The sequence below is a fragment of the Sinocyclocheilus grahami genome, unplaced genomic scaffold (assembly GCF_001515645.1).
Source record: "Sinocyclocheilus grahami isolate Dianchi unplaced genomic scaffold, SAMN03320097.WGS_v1.1 scaffold1373.1, whole genome shotgun sequence".
In the NCBI taxonomy this organism is placed as follows: domain Eukaryota; kingdom Metazoa; phylum Chordata; class Actinopteri; order Cypriniformes; family Cyprinidae; genus Sinocyclocheilus; species Sinocyclocheilus grahami.
Genome location: NW_015506552.1, coordinates 48,918 through 66,803, shown reverse-complemented (window position 1 = coordinate 66,803; position 17,886 = coordinate 48,918). Strand labels below are relative to the sequence as shown.

The window sequence follows — 17,886 nt, the reverse complement described above, 5'->3', positions numbered from 1 at the left end:
CAAAGTTACTTGCTGGACTTCCAAAACAGGCAGAACACTCAGCAAACCGTCGTCACGGACCCCCTCAGCATACAGCCGGTGAGTCCTGTGTATCTAGTGAATCTCAGCAGTTTATACCAAGTGTAGAGGAACAAGCCGAAAATTATTGTCACACTAACCGATGGCACAAACAGGGAGTGAGACCCAAAGGCACACGAGACACCAGATTGTAACGAGTTTCTCGTATTACTGCCGTAGCATCCTCTACCCCAGATACGGCTATGCCAAGGCTTGTGAATACTGGTATTCTACCACCCCCTAAACATCTTGAGAACATATTTGAAGCATTAATGAATGCGGGTGAGGAATCCCCCAAATGTGATTAAACATGGATCGGCTCAGCCTGCAGCTTACATCGCAAATAACAGGTGCTCAAGGTCGAGCAGACAGCGGCATTCAGCTCAGAGCACAGCCGAGCCCAGGACTCTGATAGTGGGCGACTCCATTACCAGAAACATCAGTAGCAGAAATACAACAACATACTGCTTTCCTCAAGCAACCATTTCTGATGTGAACAAGGAACTTCACAAAATTCTAATGAAGCACAAGACTGCAAATCGAATCATCATCCATGTGGAGAAGAATGATATTCGGAAAAAGCAGTCAGAACTCCTTAAGAAGGACTTCAGTAAACTCTTTGAAACACTTTGAAGACTTAACGTTCAGTCGTTCATCAGTGGACCACTCCCAGCATGGGGAACTAATATGTTTTCACGTTTGCTTGGGCTGAACACATGGCTACAAAGAATCTGCAGTTCAAAATGAGTCAATTTCATCGACAACTTTAATCTTTTCTGGGGCCATAGACAACTGTTTAAACTGGATGGCCTCCACCCAAACAAGAGTGCTAAATGACAATATCTACTTTTCCCTCCGTCATCCTTCAGTAGTGTGTGCCAAACTACTGAACCTGAATGGCACACACACACCTGGACAGAGTATGAGTGACCACAGGACTTCATATCAGCTTCCGAGTCATCATGTGGTTGACACATCCCACAAGGACACTGATAACATCATGCAGCCACAACAAGCACTGCTCATGGAAACTATCCCAGCTGAGCACTGCCCACAGAGCTCATCACAGACAGATTGTGATGCATCAGAACAGCTCCAAGACTCAGCACCCAAGGACGACTTTCTGGAAAACAGCCAGGGAAGCCAGGACAACATATTTCAGCCACTGGAAACATCAGAGCCACAGCCCCGCTCACCAGACACATTATCACTTTCTCCAGCATCTCCACTTCTAAGCTTCTCACAGAAAATGGAGGAACTGGTTTATGCTGGGACCAAACTCTCCCACTCTTTTGCTGCAAGTCCCCAGATATCAACAAAAAAACGGCGGGGCCCACAACCACCAAATCCTGTGGGCCCAGCTCGTCCTCCCCCTCCTGTGAGAGCTCTCCGACCGCTGCTACAACGCCAGGGCCCAAACCCTCCATCTGCTGTAGGTGAACCAAAAACAACTGATAGCAGCTCTCAGTGATATGTGTCGGGTCCCCGCTATGATAGCAGCAACATTCACAAATGTTTACAGAACAAGCAGGAACCCAGTGTGCCTGTAGCTTTCTCTATTTCTGTTTTATCACGTGATAGAAAGTCTAAGGCCTTCTCAAGCTGTACAGCTCACTCTGATCTGCGGCCTATTTTTCATCAAACTAATATTGCTGTTGAGACAAAATGCAATGCCATCAAGTTAGCATTTTTACACGTGATAGAAAGTCTAAGGCCTTCTTAAGCCGTACGGCTGACTTATCTAATGTAAAACCTGTTATGCATCAAACTAATATTGCTGTTGAGACAAAATGCAATGCCATCAAGTTAGCATTTTTAAACATTCGCTCACTAAAAAATAAATAATTTCTAATCAATGACTTAACCACAAACAACCTGGATTTTATTTTTCTAAACAAAACATGGCTAGAAGACAGCTGCAGTCCAACAGTCCTCAATGAAACAGCCCCTCCTAACTTTACTTTCAAGAGTGTCTGCAGGACTGTTAGGAGAGGTGGAGGTGTAGCTGCTCTATGTAAAGATGTCTATCAATGCAAGCAAGTGTCATTTGGTCAGTACTTGTCTTTTGAATATCTAGGGATTGTGCTGAAAAGTGCTCCACACCTGTGCTGTTTATCATTATTTAAAGGACTCCAAAATACTCTCCAGCTTTTGTTGAAGATTTCACAGAAATATTATCAATGATTTTCTCAGAGTTTGACTGTTTTGCTATTGCAGGGGATTTTTAATATTCACATAGATAATGCAGAAAACAAAACTACAAAATAAATTATAACTGTTTTAAACACTTTTGACTTGATTCAGCATGTGCATGGACCCACACACAAACCTGGACATACTCTAGATTTAATCATCAGTAGACATTTCATCCATTGTTATTAAGGACATAGCACTATCTGATCACGTCTGTATTTTCTTTGATATATTGATCTTTGCTACCACTGAATCTAGATCTGTCTTTGTCAGAAAGAGATTGTTACTATCTTTAAAGTTCCAGGGGTTGGAATGTAACAGTTAGTTATTAATATTGCTGTGATAATGGAGATTGTAGAAAGAACCAGGCACAAATAGCGTTTACTCCAATTAAAGGTTTTAATTTCCTCAAGCCGAAACCACTAAACAGTGTGTGAGCTATTTACAATGCATGATTTAGAAAACAAAGGTAAAAAGAGTACATTAAACTAAGGGGAAAAGAGGAACGAGGGTGGCACCAAATCAACAAAATAAATAAACCAAAAATAGTTCCTAAACTAAGTTCCCAAAACCCTCTAACTTAGCTAACCAAAGAAAAATGTAGAAAACAAACCCGAAATCTTCGACGTATGCGATGCCACAACTAAACCACACTAACTACAAAACAAAAGTAGGCGCTCACCTCGTACCTAGTGTGTCTAACACTTGTTAACTGCGGGCAATATGTATCCTTGGTCGCGTGATACTCTAATCTGTTCCCCATTCCTCCCAGTAAAGAAGAGAACAGTTAACTCTTATCAACGCTCAACTCAGAATCTGGCTAGTGCAAAAAAAACAAGCATTAGGTTCACACATTCACAACGGAAGAATACAAACTCTAAACACAAGTCTCAACTCTAAACACCTGTACACAAACACTGAGTTACTTAGTGCGGCATGCCGAGAGACCTTTAACCAGCAGGGTGACACTGGATTGGCTGCAGAGACGATGCCCTTAATGATGATCGACAACTGCCTCCTCCATCCAGCAGAGACCTGAGAGTGAAGATGACGAGAGCAGAATGGTAGAGACGGAAGAGGGAGGGGAAAAAGAGAAAAAAAAAAAAAAAAACACGCAGCACGTAACACTCCCGCCCACAAGAACAAACTATATGCAATTACATATATTTGTTTTAACTATTTGGAGCTTAACATAATTACACTCTAGATAGAGCATCAGCGATCACATTCTCCACACCTTTCTTGTGCTTGATTACTAAATTATAACCTTGCACAATCAGAGACCAATGCATTAAGCGTTGATTTTGGTTGTACATACGTGACAGCAAAACCAGAGGATTATGATCTGTAAACACAATAACTGGATAATTACTAGACCCAATATATACATCAAAATATTGGAGAGACATAAGCAATGCTAACGCTTCTTTCTCGATTGTCGAGTAATTGACTTGATGTTTGTTGAACTTACTCGAAAAGTAGCAGTCAGGATGATAAATTCCCTCCTTATCCTCCTGCAACAGCACAGCACCAGCACCAACCGCACTGGCATCTACTTCTAATTTGAACTTGGAAGCAAAGATTAGGTGCCATCAAGACAGGATCGCGACACAGCAATGTTTTAATTGAATTAAACGCATGCTGACATTCATCAGACCACAAAACTGACACGATGGACTAAGGAGCAACGTTAAAGGTTGAACAATGATAGAAAAGTTCTTACAGAATCTACGATAATAGCCAGCCATGCCTAGAAATCTGCGAAGTTCTCGTCGAGTAGTTGGAATTGGAAATTCAGCAATGGCTGTTACCTTTGCTTCTAACGGGTGCACTTGACCTTGACCTACTTCTTTACCAAGATAGGTAATAGTTGCTTGACCGAATTCACACTTTGCCAAGTTCAAAGTCAAAGAAGCGTTAGTGAGACGCTCGAATACAGTCCGTAACAGAGAACCATATTCTGACCAGTCAGTAGAATACACCACTAAATCATCCAGATAAGCATTACAGAGTCGCTGAAAAGTAGCGGGCGCGTTGCGGTACGAACCACGTAATCAGTGTCACTCAACTTTCTCAGCACCTTGTAAGGGCCGGAAAATCGTGCAGATAAGGCAGAACCAACAATGGGGAGCAACACTAACACTTGATCACCTGCTTTAAAACAGCGTTGAACAGATCAAACCGGCCTTTCATATTTTCTTGAGCAGCAGTCAAGGAATCCCTCGCCATAGAACAAGCTTTATGTAACCGTTCACGAAATTTACAACACGTTTATTTTAGGGCTAGAATCAGGAGACAGGATGTTCTCTTTGAGCATTTTCAAAGGACCTCGGACAGTTTGTCTAAACACAAGTTCGGCGGGACTAAATCCAAGACTTTCCTGCATGGCCTCTCTAACCGCAAACAAAACTAACGCTACCACCTCGTCCCAATCCTTACCAGTATCCGTGCAGTACTTCCTGAGCATTGCTTTCAACGTTTGTTGAAAACGTTTGAGCGCACCTTGGCTCTCTGGATGATAGGCGCTCGAAATGTGGTGAGAAATATTTAAAGTAGTCAAAACTTGTGAAAAGAGCTTAGAGAGGAAATTAGTGCCTTGATCGGTTTGCACAACTTTTGGTAAGCCAAACATAGAAAAAAATTTCACAAGTGCTTTAATGACAACAGATGCTGTTATTTTTCTCAACGGAATCGCCTCAGGAAAACGTGTAGCACTACACATGATCGTCAAAAGAAATTGGTTACCAGTTTTAGTTTTAGGTAGGGGTCCCACACAATCAACGATAACGTGTTCAAACGGTTCCCCTTCAACTGGAATAGGAACAAGCGGCGCCGGAGGAATTACCTGGTTCGGTTTACCAGTGATCTGACAAGTGCAACAGGTGTGACATAAATAAGCAACGTCAGTTTTTAAAAGAGGCCAAAAGAAATGCCTCAGAATCCGATGATAGGTTTTCTTAATTCCTAAATGTCCCGACAAATCATGATCATGAGCTAAAGACAAAACTTGCTGATGGTAATACGAAGGAATAACGACTTGATACACCACATCCCATTCAGAATCATCCTTAACATCAGGACACCACCTACGCATCAACAAGCCATTTTCAACAAAATAGGCAGATTTTCTCTTTTGTGCTTCCTCCAAGGAAACAACAGAGAAACATTTCCGCAAAGTTAAATCTGCCATTTGTCCCATCTCTATACCCTGTACCAACACATTACTGCCACAAGAAATCTGTTCAGAAAACGGCAGTACGCCTGCAACCACAAAAGACTGAGAAGTACCAGTGTCACGGAGCATTTTAATTTTCACCTGGTCTGTAGACTTGCCCGTAAAGGAAATAAACCCCCAAGTCGGATTGCCAGTGAAATGCTCTTCGACAGCAAATGCAATGAGTTTGCTTCCTTCTTTTCTGAGATCAATAATATCAGGAAAGCGATTGGCACATCCCCAAATTATGCAGAGGCCAGACAGATTCGACCGCAATATCTAAAAGAAGATACTATGTCTGCTTTTGAAGAAATTGATTGCAAAATTTTGGAAGAAATAGTATAACACCTTAAATCATCAACCTGCTATCTTGACACACTTCCCACATATTTTTTTCAAAAGGGTGCTTAACCCTTAAATGCATACCTCGGGTCTTTAGCGACCCGGGACATCATGCTCTACCCTCTCCCTCCTTCATTTTTTAAAGTTAAAAATCAACTTTCTTAGTATTCCTCAATCTATTCATAGTAAACAATATAAGAAGAAAAAAATAATAAAATATAAAAGAATGCCCGTTTTCTGATTAATATTTTTGTAAAAAGTGTATAGGGTCGCTAGAGACCCGAGGTATCTAAATGTGTAAGTATTTTTTTCTGTGCAACTATATTTACATATCTGATGACTCAATACGTGCAATGCATCTTTTTTCCCTCAAGGTGGCACTGTTTGATACACAATGATGACGTGACGTTTCACTGATAATTACAGCAGGCATAAAACAAACGAATATCATCAGCAAAAATTGAACTGGTTTGAATGGCTTTACTGCAGAGCAATTACTATACGCAATGAAATATAAATGTCACTGCCATTTGATGCTGGATGTGGTGAATAAGCTGCCAGTGAATATTGAATATCAAGTCATTGAAAATGATCGTTTTGAGAATATGGTTGAGATCGTGAATATGAGGCAGATGCTGAATGTACTGTGGAAGTGCGCTCTGACGATGACAGCGATGGTAAAATCATGTGCTCAAATTGAACCATTTTAAGTTTCAAAAGGTAACATGCTTTTATGCTTTATTTTTTCTTCTGTAATTGTTCTTAAAATATCAAGAGAGTTTTGTTGCCATTGCAGCAGTTAGCGATCCATCCGTGCTGGATATTTAGGTCGGGGTCGCTAAAGACCAGAATATGTAAGAATGATTGGCGAAACATTCATGCATTTAAGGGTTAACTGTTTAGAAGCAGATCTCTTAGAGTTGGTGAACGCCTCACTTCTTTCTGGGACTTTTCCAAACTCCCTGAAAGCTGCAGTTGTTAAACCCCTTCTGAAAAAGAGCAATCTTGATAACACCATATTGAGCAACTATAGACCAATATCAAATCTTCCTTTTATAGGCAAGATTATTGAAAAGGTAGTCTTTAATCAGCTGAACAAATACTTAAACTCCAATGGATACCTGGACAATTTTCAATCTGGTTTCTGACCGCATCACAGCACAGAGACAGCGCTCATTAAGATAATAAATGATATTCGCTTAAATTCTGATTCTGGCAAAATATCAGTGCTGGTACTACTAGATCTCAGTGCTGCGTTTGACACTGTCGATCATAACATACTACTAGAGAGACTGGAAAACTGGGTTGGGCTTTCTGGGATGGTACTCAAATGGTTCAGGTCATACTTAGAAGGGAGAGGTTATTATGTGAGTATAGGGGAGCATAAGTCTAAGTGGACGTCCATGACGTGTGGAGTCCCACAATGTTCAATTCTTGCTCCGCTCTGGTTTAGCCTGTATATGCTCCCACGAAGTCAAATAATGAGAAAGAACCAAATTGCCTATCACAGCTATGCTGATGATACCCAGATTTACCTAGCCTTATCACCAAATGACTACAGCCCCATTGACTCCCTCTGCCAATGCATTGATTAAATTAACAGTTGGATGTGCCAGAACTTTCTTCAGTTAAACAAGGAAAAAAACTGAAGTCAAACAAAGATGAATTTCTCAAGGTGAATGCATACCTTGACTCTAGGTCTAACAACTAAAAATCAAGTCAGGAATCTTGGTGTGATTCTGGAGACAGACCTTAGTTTCAGTAATCATGTCAAAGCAGTAACTAAATCAGCATACTATCATCTAAAAAACATTGCAAGAGTTAGATGTTGTCACAAACAGGCAAGAGACAAGAGGAGTTCAGGTAAACAGAGGGGTTTATGGTCAATGCTGTGATGGTTAGGATCGAAGGCAGGCGAGTAAGAGAGATATGAGAGAGTTCTGGGTATCTTAGCTTCAGGGTAATCTGGGTTATGATAGTAGTAGGAATCCTGGAGACGAACCGGGGCTGAGGAGAATCGGAATAGCGGCAACTGAATGGACTTCTGGAGGTAAGGAAACAACAGTTCGTAAAGCTTGTAAGGAGTCTGGAAATGTTCAGGTAGTGAATGGTAGACCGGACACTGGAATGCTGAGTGGAGTGAGAAGATATAGCGGGCTTAATTGGTGATGCAGGTGCAGGGGATCAGAATTCGGGTGATTGGGATCTGATGTGTGTCGAAGGAGGTGACTGTGCTGACGTGAGTGATTGCGATGATTTCCTGACAGATGTTTTGTTTCCAGTCAAGACTTGGAGAAACTTGTTCATGCCTTTATCACCAGCAGGGTGGACTATTGTAATGGTCTTCTCACCAGCCAGGCAAGAAGACCATTAAACGCTGCTGCCAGAATTCTGACTAGAACCAGAAAATCTGAGCATATCACACCAGTCCTCAGGTCCTTACACTGGCTTCCAGTTATATTTAGGGTTGATTTTAAAGTACTTTTACTCATTTATAAATCACTCAATGGCCTAGGACCTAAATACATAGCAGATATGTTCACTGAATATAAACCTAACAGACCACTCAGATCATTAGGATCGAGTCAGTTAGAAATACCAAGGGTTCACACAAAACAAGGGGAGTCCGCTTTTAGTTATTATGCCACCCGCAGTTGGAATCAGCTTCCAGAAGAGATCAGATGTGCTAAAACATTAGTCACATTTAAATGCAGACTCAAAACTCATCTGTTTAGCTGTGCATTTATTGAATGAGCACTGTGCAACATCCGAACTGATTGCACTATATTTTATGTATAATCATTTTCTATTATTAACTCTTTTAAATTAATTTTAAACCTCTTAAATCAATTTTTAAATCATTTTCAAAGTTTTTAAATTCCTTGTTTTATTGTTGTGATTATTTTTTTTATTATTATTATTTTTTCTTTTATGTAAAGCACTTTGAATTACCATTGTGTATGAAATGTGCTATATAAATAAACTTGCCTTGCCTTGCCTCAACTTATGGAGAGATAAACTGAAGTTTCCTGGAAGTAATAAGATAAACCTTATTCTAGTTTCAACAAATACACCAAAAGAATATTTGTTATAAACAAATATCAGTTATATAGAATCTAATGCAAATTAGATAATCATAGACTGACAATACACTAATGCCAACGGTCTCTGGAAAGAGGTTTAGAAAGAGTAATATATTTACGTTCTCCATCTGGGCAGTGGCGTCTTCCACTATTGATCTGGGCCACGTTGTATAGTGAGAAGAGAAAAGTTAGATCCGTTTCCTGTCTTGAACCCGAAGCACTGGTTAATGATGAACTCTTGAGCACCGAGAAGGTCTTTTGGTCTGGAACACGCAAACCGGAGCCTTGAAAGTGAAGGTTCTGAAGTCTGTATAGAAGATAGGGACTACCTGTAACACGCAGGAGGGAGGATCATGGACGTTGACGTTCTGAAGTCGTTGCAGAAGATCCTGGCAGCTTGGAACTCGCAAGCTTTGGATTGTTGAAGGGACGGTTCTGTGGTCGTTGGAGAAAATCCTGGCAGCTTGGAACTCGCTTGTTGCAGAAGATGGGGGGCACTAAGCTTGTGGTCGTTGTTGCTGTGGCAGTTTCCAAGCTCCCCAATCTCGTTTCTTGCAGAACTTCCTCGTTTCTCCGGCAGAGCAGCTTAGCAGCTTAGCTCTTGGTTTAGCAGTAGACCACGCCACTTAGCACATGGTGGACCACACCACTTAGAACTTAGTACAACTTCTTTGTCTTGAAGAGAACCTTTTAATCTTTCCCTAAATAGGAGGGATCTGCAAGTTGATGCCTTTCAGATCCAGCATTTTCATTGGCTGATGCTGTCAGAGGTGGCCATGATATGGCCTCTCTGATATGAGGTCGATTTGCATAGTTCTAAGTTCAAGTTTAGAACAATGTCTTTAAAGTTTTTCCTATGCATCATTCACTTTCCAAACCAAATCCAGATTAACCTACGAAAATTTGAAGACCAAACATCATAATGCTGGGTGTTGACCCATGCAATTATATGTACAGTATATACCTTAATAGGTATGTTGCATATTATTGTATCACATACAGCACTCATTAAAGGGTTAGTTCACCCCAAAATGAAAATTCTATCATTAATTACTCACCCTCATGTTGTTTCAAACCCATAAGACCTTTGTTCATCTTCGGAACACAAATTAATATATTTTTGATGAAATCTGAGAGCTTTCTGACCCTCCCATAGACAGCAACGCAACTGTAATGTTCCCAAGTCCAGAAACATAGTAAGGACATCGATAAAACAGTCCATGTGACATCAGTGACTTAACTTACATTTTGCGAAGCTACGAAAATACTTTTTGTGTGCAAAGAAAAAAAAAACTTTATTCAGCAATTCTTGTCCCCCGAGTTACGGTCTTCTGCTATTTTAGAGAGTATCACAACGCATATGAACGCTTTACCCTAAGCGTAAACAACGCTGATTACATCGAATACGTTATTGGGTACTCTCCAAAATGGCAGAAGACGTAACTCGGGGGAGAAGAATTGTTTAATGTATTTTCATAGCTTCGCAAAATTTAAGTTGAGCCACTGATGTCACATAGACTGTTTTACTGATGTTCTTACTACGTTTCTGGACCTGGGAACATTACAGTTGCGTTGCTGTCTATGGAGGGTCAGAGAGCTCTCCGATTTCATTAAAAATATCTTAATTTGTGTTCCGAAGATGAACGAAGGTCTTACGTGTTTGGAACGACATGAGTAATTAATGACAGAATTTTCACTTTTGGGTGAACTATCCCTTTAAGTATATACAGTTCTGTAAATTGATATGAGGAAGGTTTAGTCAATCATGTGTCCATTTCGTGTGAATGCATGTGGAGATGTCTTTTATTTTTCTTTGTGTCTTTGGCCACATGGCAAACTGTAAGGGGGATTTTACGATTTTACATTCACCCTTTGATAAGAGTAACAGAGACTTACAGTTACTATATGTTAATATTAACCCCCCTCTCCAAAAGAGGTAGTGTTGTCTTATCTTAAGGCAAAAGGCATCCTTTGTTGTCCACAGAGCCTGATGACGTAAAAAAATATCTTTCCACACATTGGGCCTCATTAATGAAACATGAGCAGAACGAATTTTTGTGTAAATCGTTCGTAAAGCTGTTCTGACATGAAAATGTTCGTATTTTCAAAATGTTAGTTGGTATGAAAGAAATGTACGCCTGCTCCTTACAAGGTGTAAATGGTGTGTAAAACGTTCTGTTCTTTTTGGCAAACTGATGACACTGAAGTTTGATGCACTGCCATAATTACACGGTCAGTTGCCCTTGCCCTCTTTCTGAAAAATGCTTCTTTCTTTTTGGAGTTGATAACTGTAAAATGCAGCGCTTGTCACTGTCACTATTTACCCAGCCGTAAATAGAGGACGGGTGGGACAAATAGTGACCAACATCCTGCTTGTACAACGACTGCCTACAACAATGAAAAATTCAATATTACTGGTTACTGCTTTTTTATATTTAGTAAAATTCTTAAAAATGAGATATTAGTAATAAGTTGTCGCCATGGATATTCCAAATCATAGCAACTAAGGAAAAACGCTTTGCCACCAAAGTGTTCTCAAGCACCACCAGCTGGTCGTTTTAAGAAGAGCACCTGCCATTTTTTCAGCTGGCTAAAAACTCTTTGGTGGACACACGTTATTGAATATTTATTGTTTGGCATATGGCCTATTAGTCTTTTTTGCATTTATGCAATATACTGGAGCCAAACCTGAGAAAGTAGATCAGAATATTCCACTGTGTTCCTGGACACGCAATTTACGTAGCTGTAATTCATAGGCGGGGATTATGCTAATTGTGAATGAGCGTGCACGACGTTTACAAAGCGTTTGTGAATCCGGAGGAAAGTTTTCGGGAAGGTCTGTTTTACTCACAAATTACTCACAATTTACGCATATATTTATGCAATTTTCATGAATGAGGCCCATTGTGTGGAAAGGGGCTTTGTCATCTTGACCGCTGTTCACTACACAAGTAAAGTTGGGTAAACAAAGTATTGGCAAATATCTGCAAATCTGTTATTGAACATGTAAACATACAGATAATTGTTAAATGGTTGTAAAAAAAAATCATTATAGGTCAGTCTGTTAATAAGCTGTCTGTCTTGCCTGAAGGCTTGTGATCAGATCAACCATGAATAATGTCATTTCCAGGTGTAAACAAAGTGGGGAGAGAAAGATATGAAAATGAGAAGGAGGAGGTCAAGAAAATGTGCACTGAAACAAATCATTCCGTTCAGGTGAGTGTTCAGAGAAAACTCAGAGTACTGCATGCATACAATAGTATAGAATCTGAAATTACAGTTCTGTTTAAATCAGTAAGGAAAACACCAGATAAAATAATTGTTGTTTTGTCTATTAAACAGAAAGAAAACAAGGATGTTGGTACAGCAGGAGTCAAAGCCGATCAAGATAAAATACATCCTCTATTTCACAGACTTAACCTTGAAGGCAGACGCCACAATAAACTGAGCGCTGCAGATGTTCTTCAGATAACTGAACATCCATTACAGTCTCATGAGTCTTGTGTTGAAGAGGAGCTGGTTCAGACTTTCCTACAAAAAATACTGATGATGGACTACAGAGCAAGATACATCAGTGTTAAAGAGACAAATGAACAGGATCAACAAAGAGATGCTGACTCGTCTGAAGATGAGGGTGATTTTTTTGAATATGTTCTTCACAACACTTCTTTGTCAAACACAGTAACAAGTCAGTCTGAGCGAATTCACCCGATGGATGTTCAGATGGCCGTGTTTCACTGTGCTGATGGTTTCCTGAAGCAGCTGATGGTGACTAAACTGTCCCAGTGTCAGTACGCTCTGCCTCTGCTTGTTCCTGATCCATTCACACAACAGATTGAGTTTCCTCTCTGGACATTCAGACAAATCAACAAGAGCTGGAAGATGAGAAACAATGATAATGAGATCATCAGTCAAACTCAGCCAATCTACAAGACACAAACTCCAGTGGTGTTTTTCTTCAGGTTTGGTTCTGTGTCTTCATCCAAGTCTCAGCTGATGAACAGTCTGATCAATGAGAAACACAACACGTTCTTCCACAGGAACTGCCCAGGCAGCAGCAGAACCAGAGTCCTGATGGATGGAGGGGTGGAGATCTCCTGGTTCTGCCCCTCTGGGAAAAACACAGATAAATTCACTGACTGTGTTGCGTTCTGTAATCTACACGGTGATGCAGGAGACCATGAGAAACAGCTGCAGATCCTCACTGAAATGGCCTCAGTCAATGTTGTTCTTTTGCCACAACTGGACAAGAATGACAGAAGTGCAGCAATGATGAATAACCTGTTTGGAAACAAAAAGCCACTCATTTGTCTTCTTACTGAGGATCAATCAACTGTAATGAAGATGAAGAAAAGAAAATTCAAAATCGGTCTTAAATACAGAAATCAGTCAGATGTATCTAAAGAACTCATAAAAACTATAAATGATTGTCTCTCAGAATCATCTTCCACTTTCAGACTTGAAGATGTGTCCAAACACTCAGACATCAGAGTAGATGAGGAAGATGATGATGACAGCAGGAGAGGAAGAGCAGCAGCACAGCAGATTATGAATTCACTGAAGAAGAAACATCTGACAGAAATCAAAGAATCATTTATGCCTCATCAGGGAAAACTGTGGCATCAGTGGAGTCAGAAGAACAAAGAACTACATCGACCTCGAGTAGAAGAGAAAGACATAGACATCAGTAGAAAACAATCAGAAATGAAGAAAATCCGTGAACAACAGCATGAATCTGATATAAGTGAGTTTGTGAAGCTCTTCATTAAAGAAATGAACACAGATGCTGAACATGAAAAGATGTTTTTCATTAAATGGCTCAGAATCCTGTTGGATGAACATATATCAAGTGACCTTTCTGCTCTTCTTCAAAAATATGATGAAACATGGTCAGCAGTTTTGAAACTGAAAGACGGCAGTAATAAATCTGAACAACATAAAGCTAAACAAACTGAACTTGAGAAGATATCTGAGGAGCTTCAAGCTGCAACCTTTTGTGTGGAGCACATCATGAGGGAGATCGGTCAGATCTATGAATCATGTTCATCTGTGAAGAAGAACAAGAAAGACCTGCAGATTCACTTCTCTTCTCTCCCGAGTCTTGCAGCAGAGATGATGATTTCTGGATTTCCACTGGAGCTGATGGATGGAGATGCTGCTCATGTTCCTCTGATCTGGATCTCTGCTGTGCTAGATGAACTCATCCAGAAACTGGGAGACCAGAGAGTCTTTGTGCTGTCAGTTGTAGGGACTCAGAGCTCTGGGAAATCCACCATGCTGAATGCCATGTTTGGACTCCAGTTTGCTGTCAGTGCTGGCAGATGCACCAGAGGAGCTTTCATGCAGCTGGTCAGAGTCTCAGACGAGATGAAAACACAGATGAACTTTGACTATATTCTGGTTGTTGATACTGAGGGTCTTGGAGCTCTAGAACTGTCTGGAAGATCTACAAGATATCATGACAATGAATTGGCCACATTTGTTGTTGGAATTGGAAATCTGACCTTGATCAACATCTATGGAGAAAACCCATCTGAGATGCAGGACATTCTTCAAATCGTTGCTCAGGCCTTCATCAGGATGAAAAAGGTCAGACTGAATCCCAGCTGTGTGTTTGTGCATCAGAATGTTTCAGACGTCACAGCTGGAGAGAAAAACATGGAGGGAAGGAGGCGACTGCAGGAGACACTAGATGAGATGACAAAACTTGCTGCTAAAGAGGAAGTCTGTGATGCAGGATGTTTCAGTGATGTCATTAGATTTGATGTTCAGAATGATGTGAAGTATTTTGCTCAGCTCTGGGAGGGCAGCCCACCAATGGCACCACCAAACCCAAACTACTGTGAGAACATTCAGGAATTAAAGGAATATATTATGTCTCATGCCTCACAGGGTGTGACATTGACACACCTAAAAGTGCAAATTGAAGATCTCTGGGAGGCTTTACTGAATGAACAATTTGTCTTCTTCTTCCGAAATTCTCTGGAGATTTCAGCCTACAGGAAACTGGAGACCGAATATAACAAATGGTCCTGCATTCTTCACAGTGCCATGATTGAAACTGAGAAAAAACTGCACTATCAAAAAGAAAATGAAAATATTCATGAGATTAAGGAGACTGATCTTCAAACAGAACTGAAGAAGACAAGTGAAGAAGTGAAAAAATCAATGTCAGAATTCTTTGAGAAAGACAAAGATGCAAATATACTAATTCAGTGGAAAACATCATTTGAAATCAAAATCAAAGAACTTATGGACAACATAGTGAGAGAAATAAAGAGGAAATTAAATTAGATTCTTCAGGAGCGAGACCTGAAGAAAAAGATTGATGCTCAGATCTTGATTCACAGAAAAAAATAGCAAAACTGGTCTAAAGATGGTTATTAAGAAATTCTGAAGAAAGAGTTTAATTCCTTATGGGAACAGTATATCAAGTCAAGTCACCTTTAATTATGTAGCGCTTTATACCAGACAGATTGTGTCAAAGTGGCTTTGCTGTTTTAACAGGAAAATTGTGTCAATAAATGCAAATTAAAATCTGCTGTAAAGCAGCTCTAAAACAAGGACAATAATAAAGAGGCAATTATTTTTTTTTATTTGAGTTTTTTTTTTTTTATAATTTTGTTTATTTATTAAATTGTGATGCAATAAAGCATTATAATAATCTAACCTTGAGGTCATGAACGCATACATTAACATTTCTGCATTTGACATTGAGAGCATAGGTCGTAATTTAGATATATTATAAACATTATAATATGGTTTTACAAATGCTAGAAACATGGCTTTCAAAGGAGAGATTGCTACCAAATAGCACACCTAGGCTCCTAAATGATGACGAAGAATTGACAGAACAGCCAATTAAACAGTATTAAACAGTGTTCTAGGTCAGTGTTTCCCAACCGGGGTGCCGTCTGTCGAGAGCAGGGGTGCCATTTTTAAATTCATTTTTAAATTGCTAATATGTTCAAAAAAGCAGCTATTATATAATATCCATTTCTGATGTCGCCAATAATTAGAGATGCACTGAAATTTCGGCTGCCGAAAATTTGTTCACCGCTCAGGATTCACTTTCACATGGTGTGACGCTCTGTGTATTATCCCGCTCTATGCGTGTGCGCTCCGCTCAGTCGCTCCACTCGTATACCGTTCATGCGAATCGGAACAGCAAAGTCCACTCAAAAATTGAGCCGACAGGAAACATCGATGTAGGCCTAGTACAGTATTGTTTCTGTCTGCAATAGCCCTACTGTGTTGTAACATGGTGTGGTATATGGGCAACTTTGGTAACGCTGCCCTCTCATTCATTGATCTGCTAACCGCTATGTTATGCTCACGTGTTCTGATAATAATAGCTTTCTAGGACATTATTTTTTCCATCATTAATGGACATCCATTATTTGGATAATTGGTAAAAAAGAAAAAAAAAAGTTAAATATCTTAACCCTACTGTTAGACCTACCTGAAAAACTAAAAAGCAATTTATTTAATTCGAAGGCCTGTCGTTATTTTTTATTTGTGCTATCATTATTAATTTCTTTATTTCTTATTTTATTACTGACTGCTTACTTGTAATTTTTTTATTCAAATCAAAGTTTGAAATCAAGCTATCTAATGCTACTGCACCAAAATTACCCCACTGTAAAATTTGAAAAACACTTGAGTGAGCAAAAATGTGTGAGATAGCTAGTTATAATGGTAACTAAATAATGTTTACATATGAATAAAAGCCTACATTAAAATCTGTCATATAAATTGGTCTCTTCATTTGAAATTAGCCTACTGATTTCCACCATTGATGGACAAATTTGTTTTATAATATTAAAAATATCTGTATGACATTATATTCTGCAGTTCTTCCCTGTTGTACCGAATATCTATACTTTTCAAATTATCATATCGAAGTTAGAAATTCAGATATTGTGACAAAATTAATTTTGTAGGGTGCCGCAAGTTTGTTAAAATTTTTCCAAAGGGTGCCGCGACTAAAAAAAGGTTGGGAAACACTGTTCTAGGTTATTACATGTGGAGTTTTTTGGTCCAACTATTAACACCTTTGTTTTTTTTTTAATTATTATTTTTTTATTATTATATTTTTTTAAATACTTCTATGTAATTACATCTGTAATTCATTTCTGTAATTACATTTATAATTACACTGTTGACCCACCTCAATAGCAGCAAAAGTGTTTTGCAATACAATATGAACACAATAAGTACACTGTACTACAGGCTCTTTTGGCTACAGAATCGCACTGATCTTCTTGCAGCTTTCACTTAGGCTATGTACCTCAGACCAAGTCAAACATTCTCCAAATGGAAACAGGAACTAATAATTTAATTTTGCATTGATCAAGTAGAGTTCACACCTTTTGGGGACAGATTGTAATTTGTATTAAAGCCTGGGAAATGGCACACCCTCTAGAGTAAGCAGCATAATCTCTAAACTCTTAGGATCTGTATTACCTTTTAGTCTACTTCTTGTAAGATTGAGACCATTGTACCAGTCGCACAAAGACCATTCAAATTATACCATTGACCATTCTGAGTGAGCTAAGTGGAGGGAGAATGGGTAAGAGGAAGGAAGGTGATGAAAAGGAACTAATGCATAGGTGAGAGAGATGTTTTCCCACATATTCTCTCAGTGAGATGTGGAAACAGATGTCTGTATCAAAGAGCCTGTAAACCTTACAGTACCTGATTCAGATAATCAGCTTGTTAGGAGAGACTTCATGAACTGAACTGAGTGTGTCAGATAAGAGAGACATACAGAATATGTCAGAATATGTCTGATTATTGTAGCGTCTCGACCAATCTGACACACTAATTTTTATTTGATTTAACAAATCAATTATTCATTAGATTAACAAATCGTCACAGTCCCCTCACTCAATAAACTGGATGCCAGGATTTCTGCTGAACACCATCCCCCATATCACTGGTTTTATTACGCCCCCAGGAATGTGAGTAGGATAACCCACGCTTTGTCCCCATAGG

At 39.5% G+C, this 17,886-nt stretch overlaps 1 protein-coding gene across 1 annotated transcript in view; it reads left to right on the top strand.

The window, feature by feature from the left end:
* The window catches only part of LOC107569684 (interferon-induced very large GTPase 1-like), a 45,983-nt gene extending 30,519 nt beyond the window's left edge, over window positions 1-15,464 (top strand). Inside the window, 2 exon segments of the mRNA XM_016255823.1 lie at window positions 12,020-12,105; window positions 12,232-15,464. Coding sequence (XP_016111309.1) covers window positions 12,020-12,105; window positions 12,232-15,249 — 3,104 coding nt within the window. The 3' untranslated portion in view covers window positions 15,250-15,464.
* The last annotated feature ends 2,422 nt before the right edge of the window (window positions 15,465-17,886 follow it).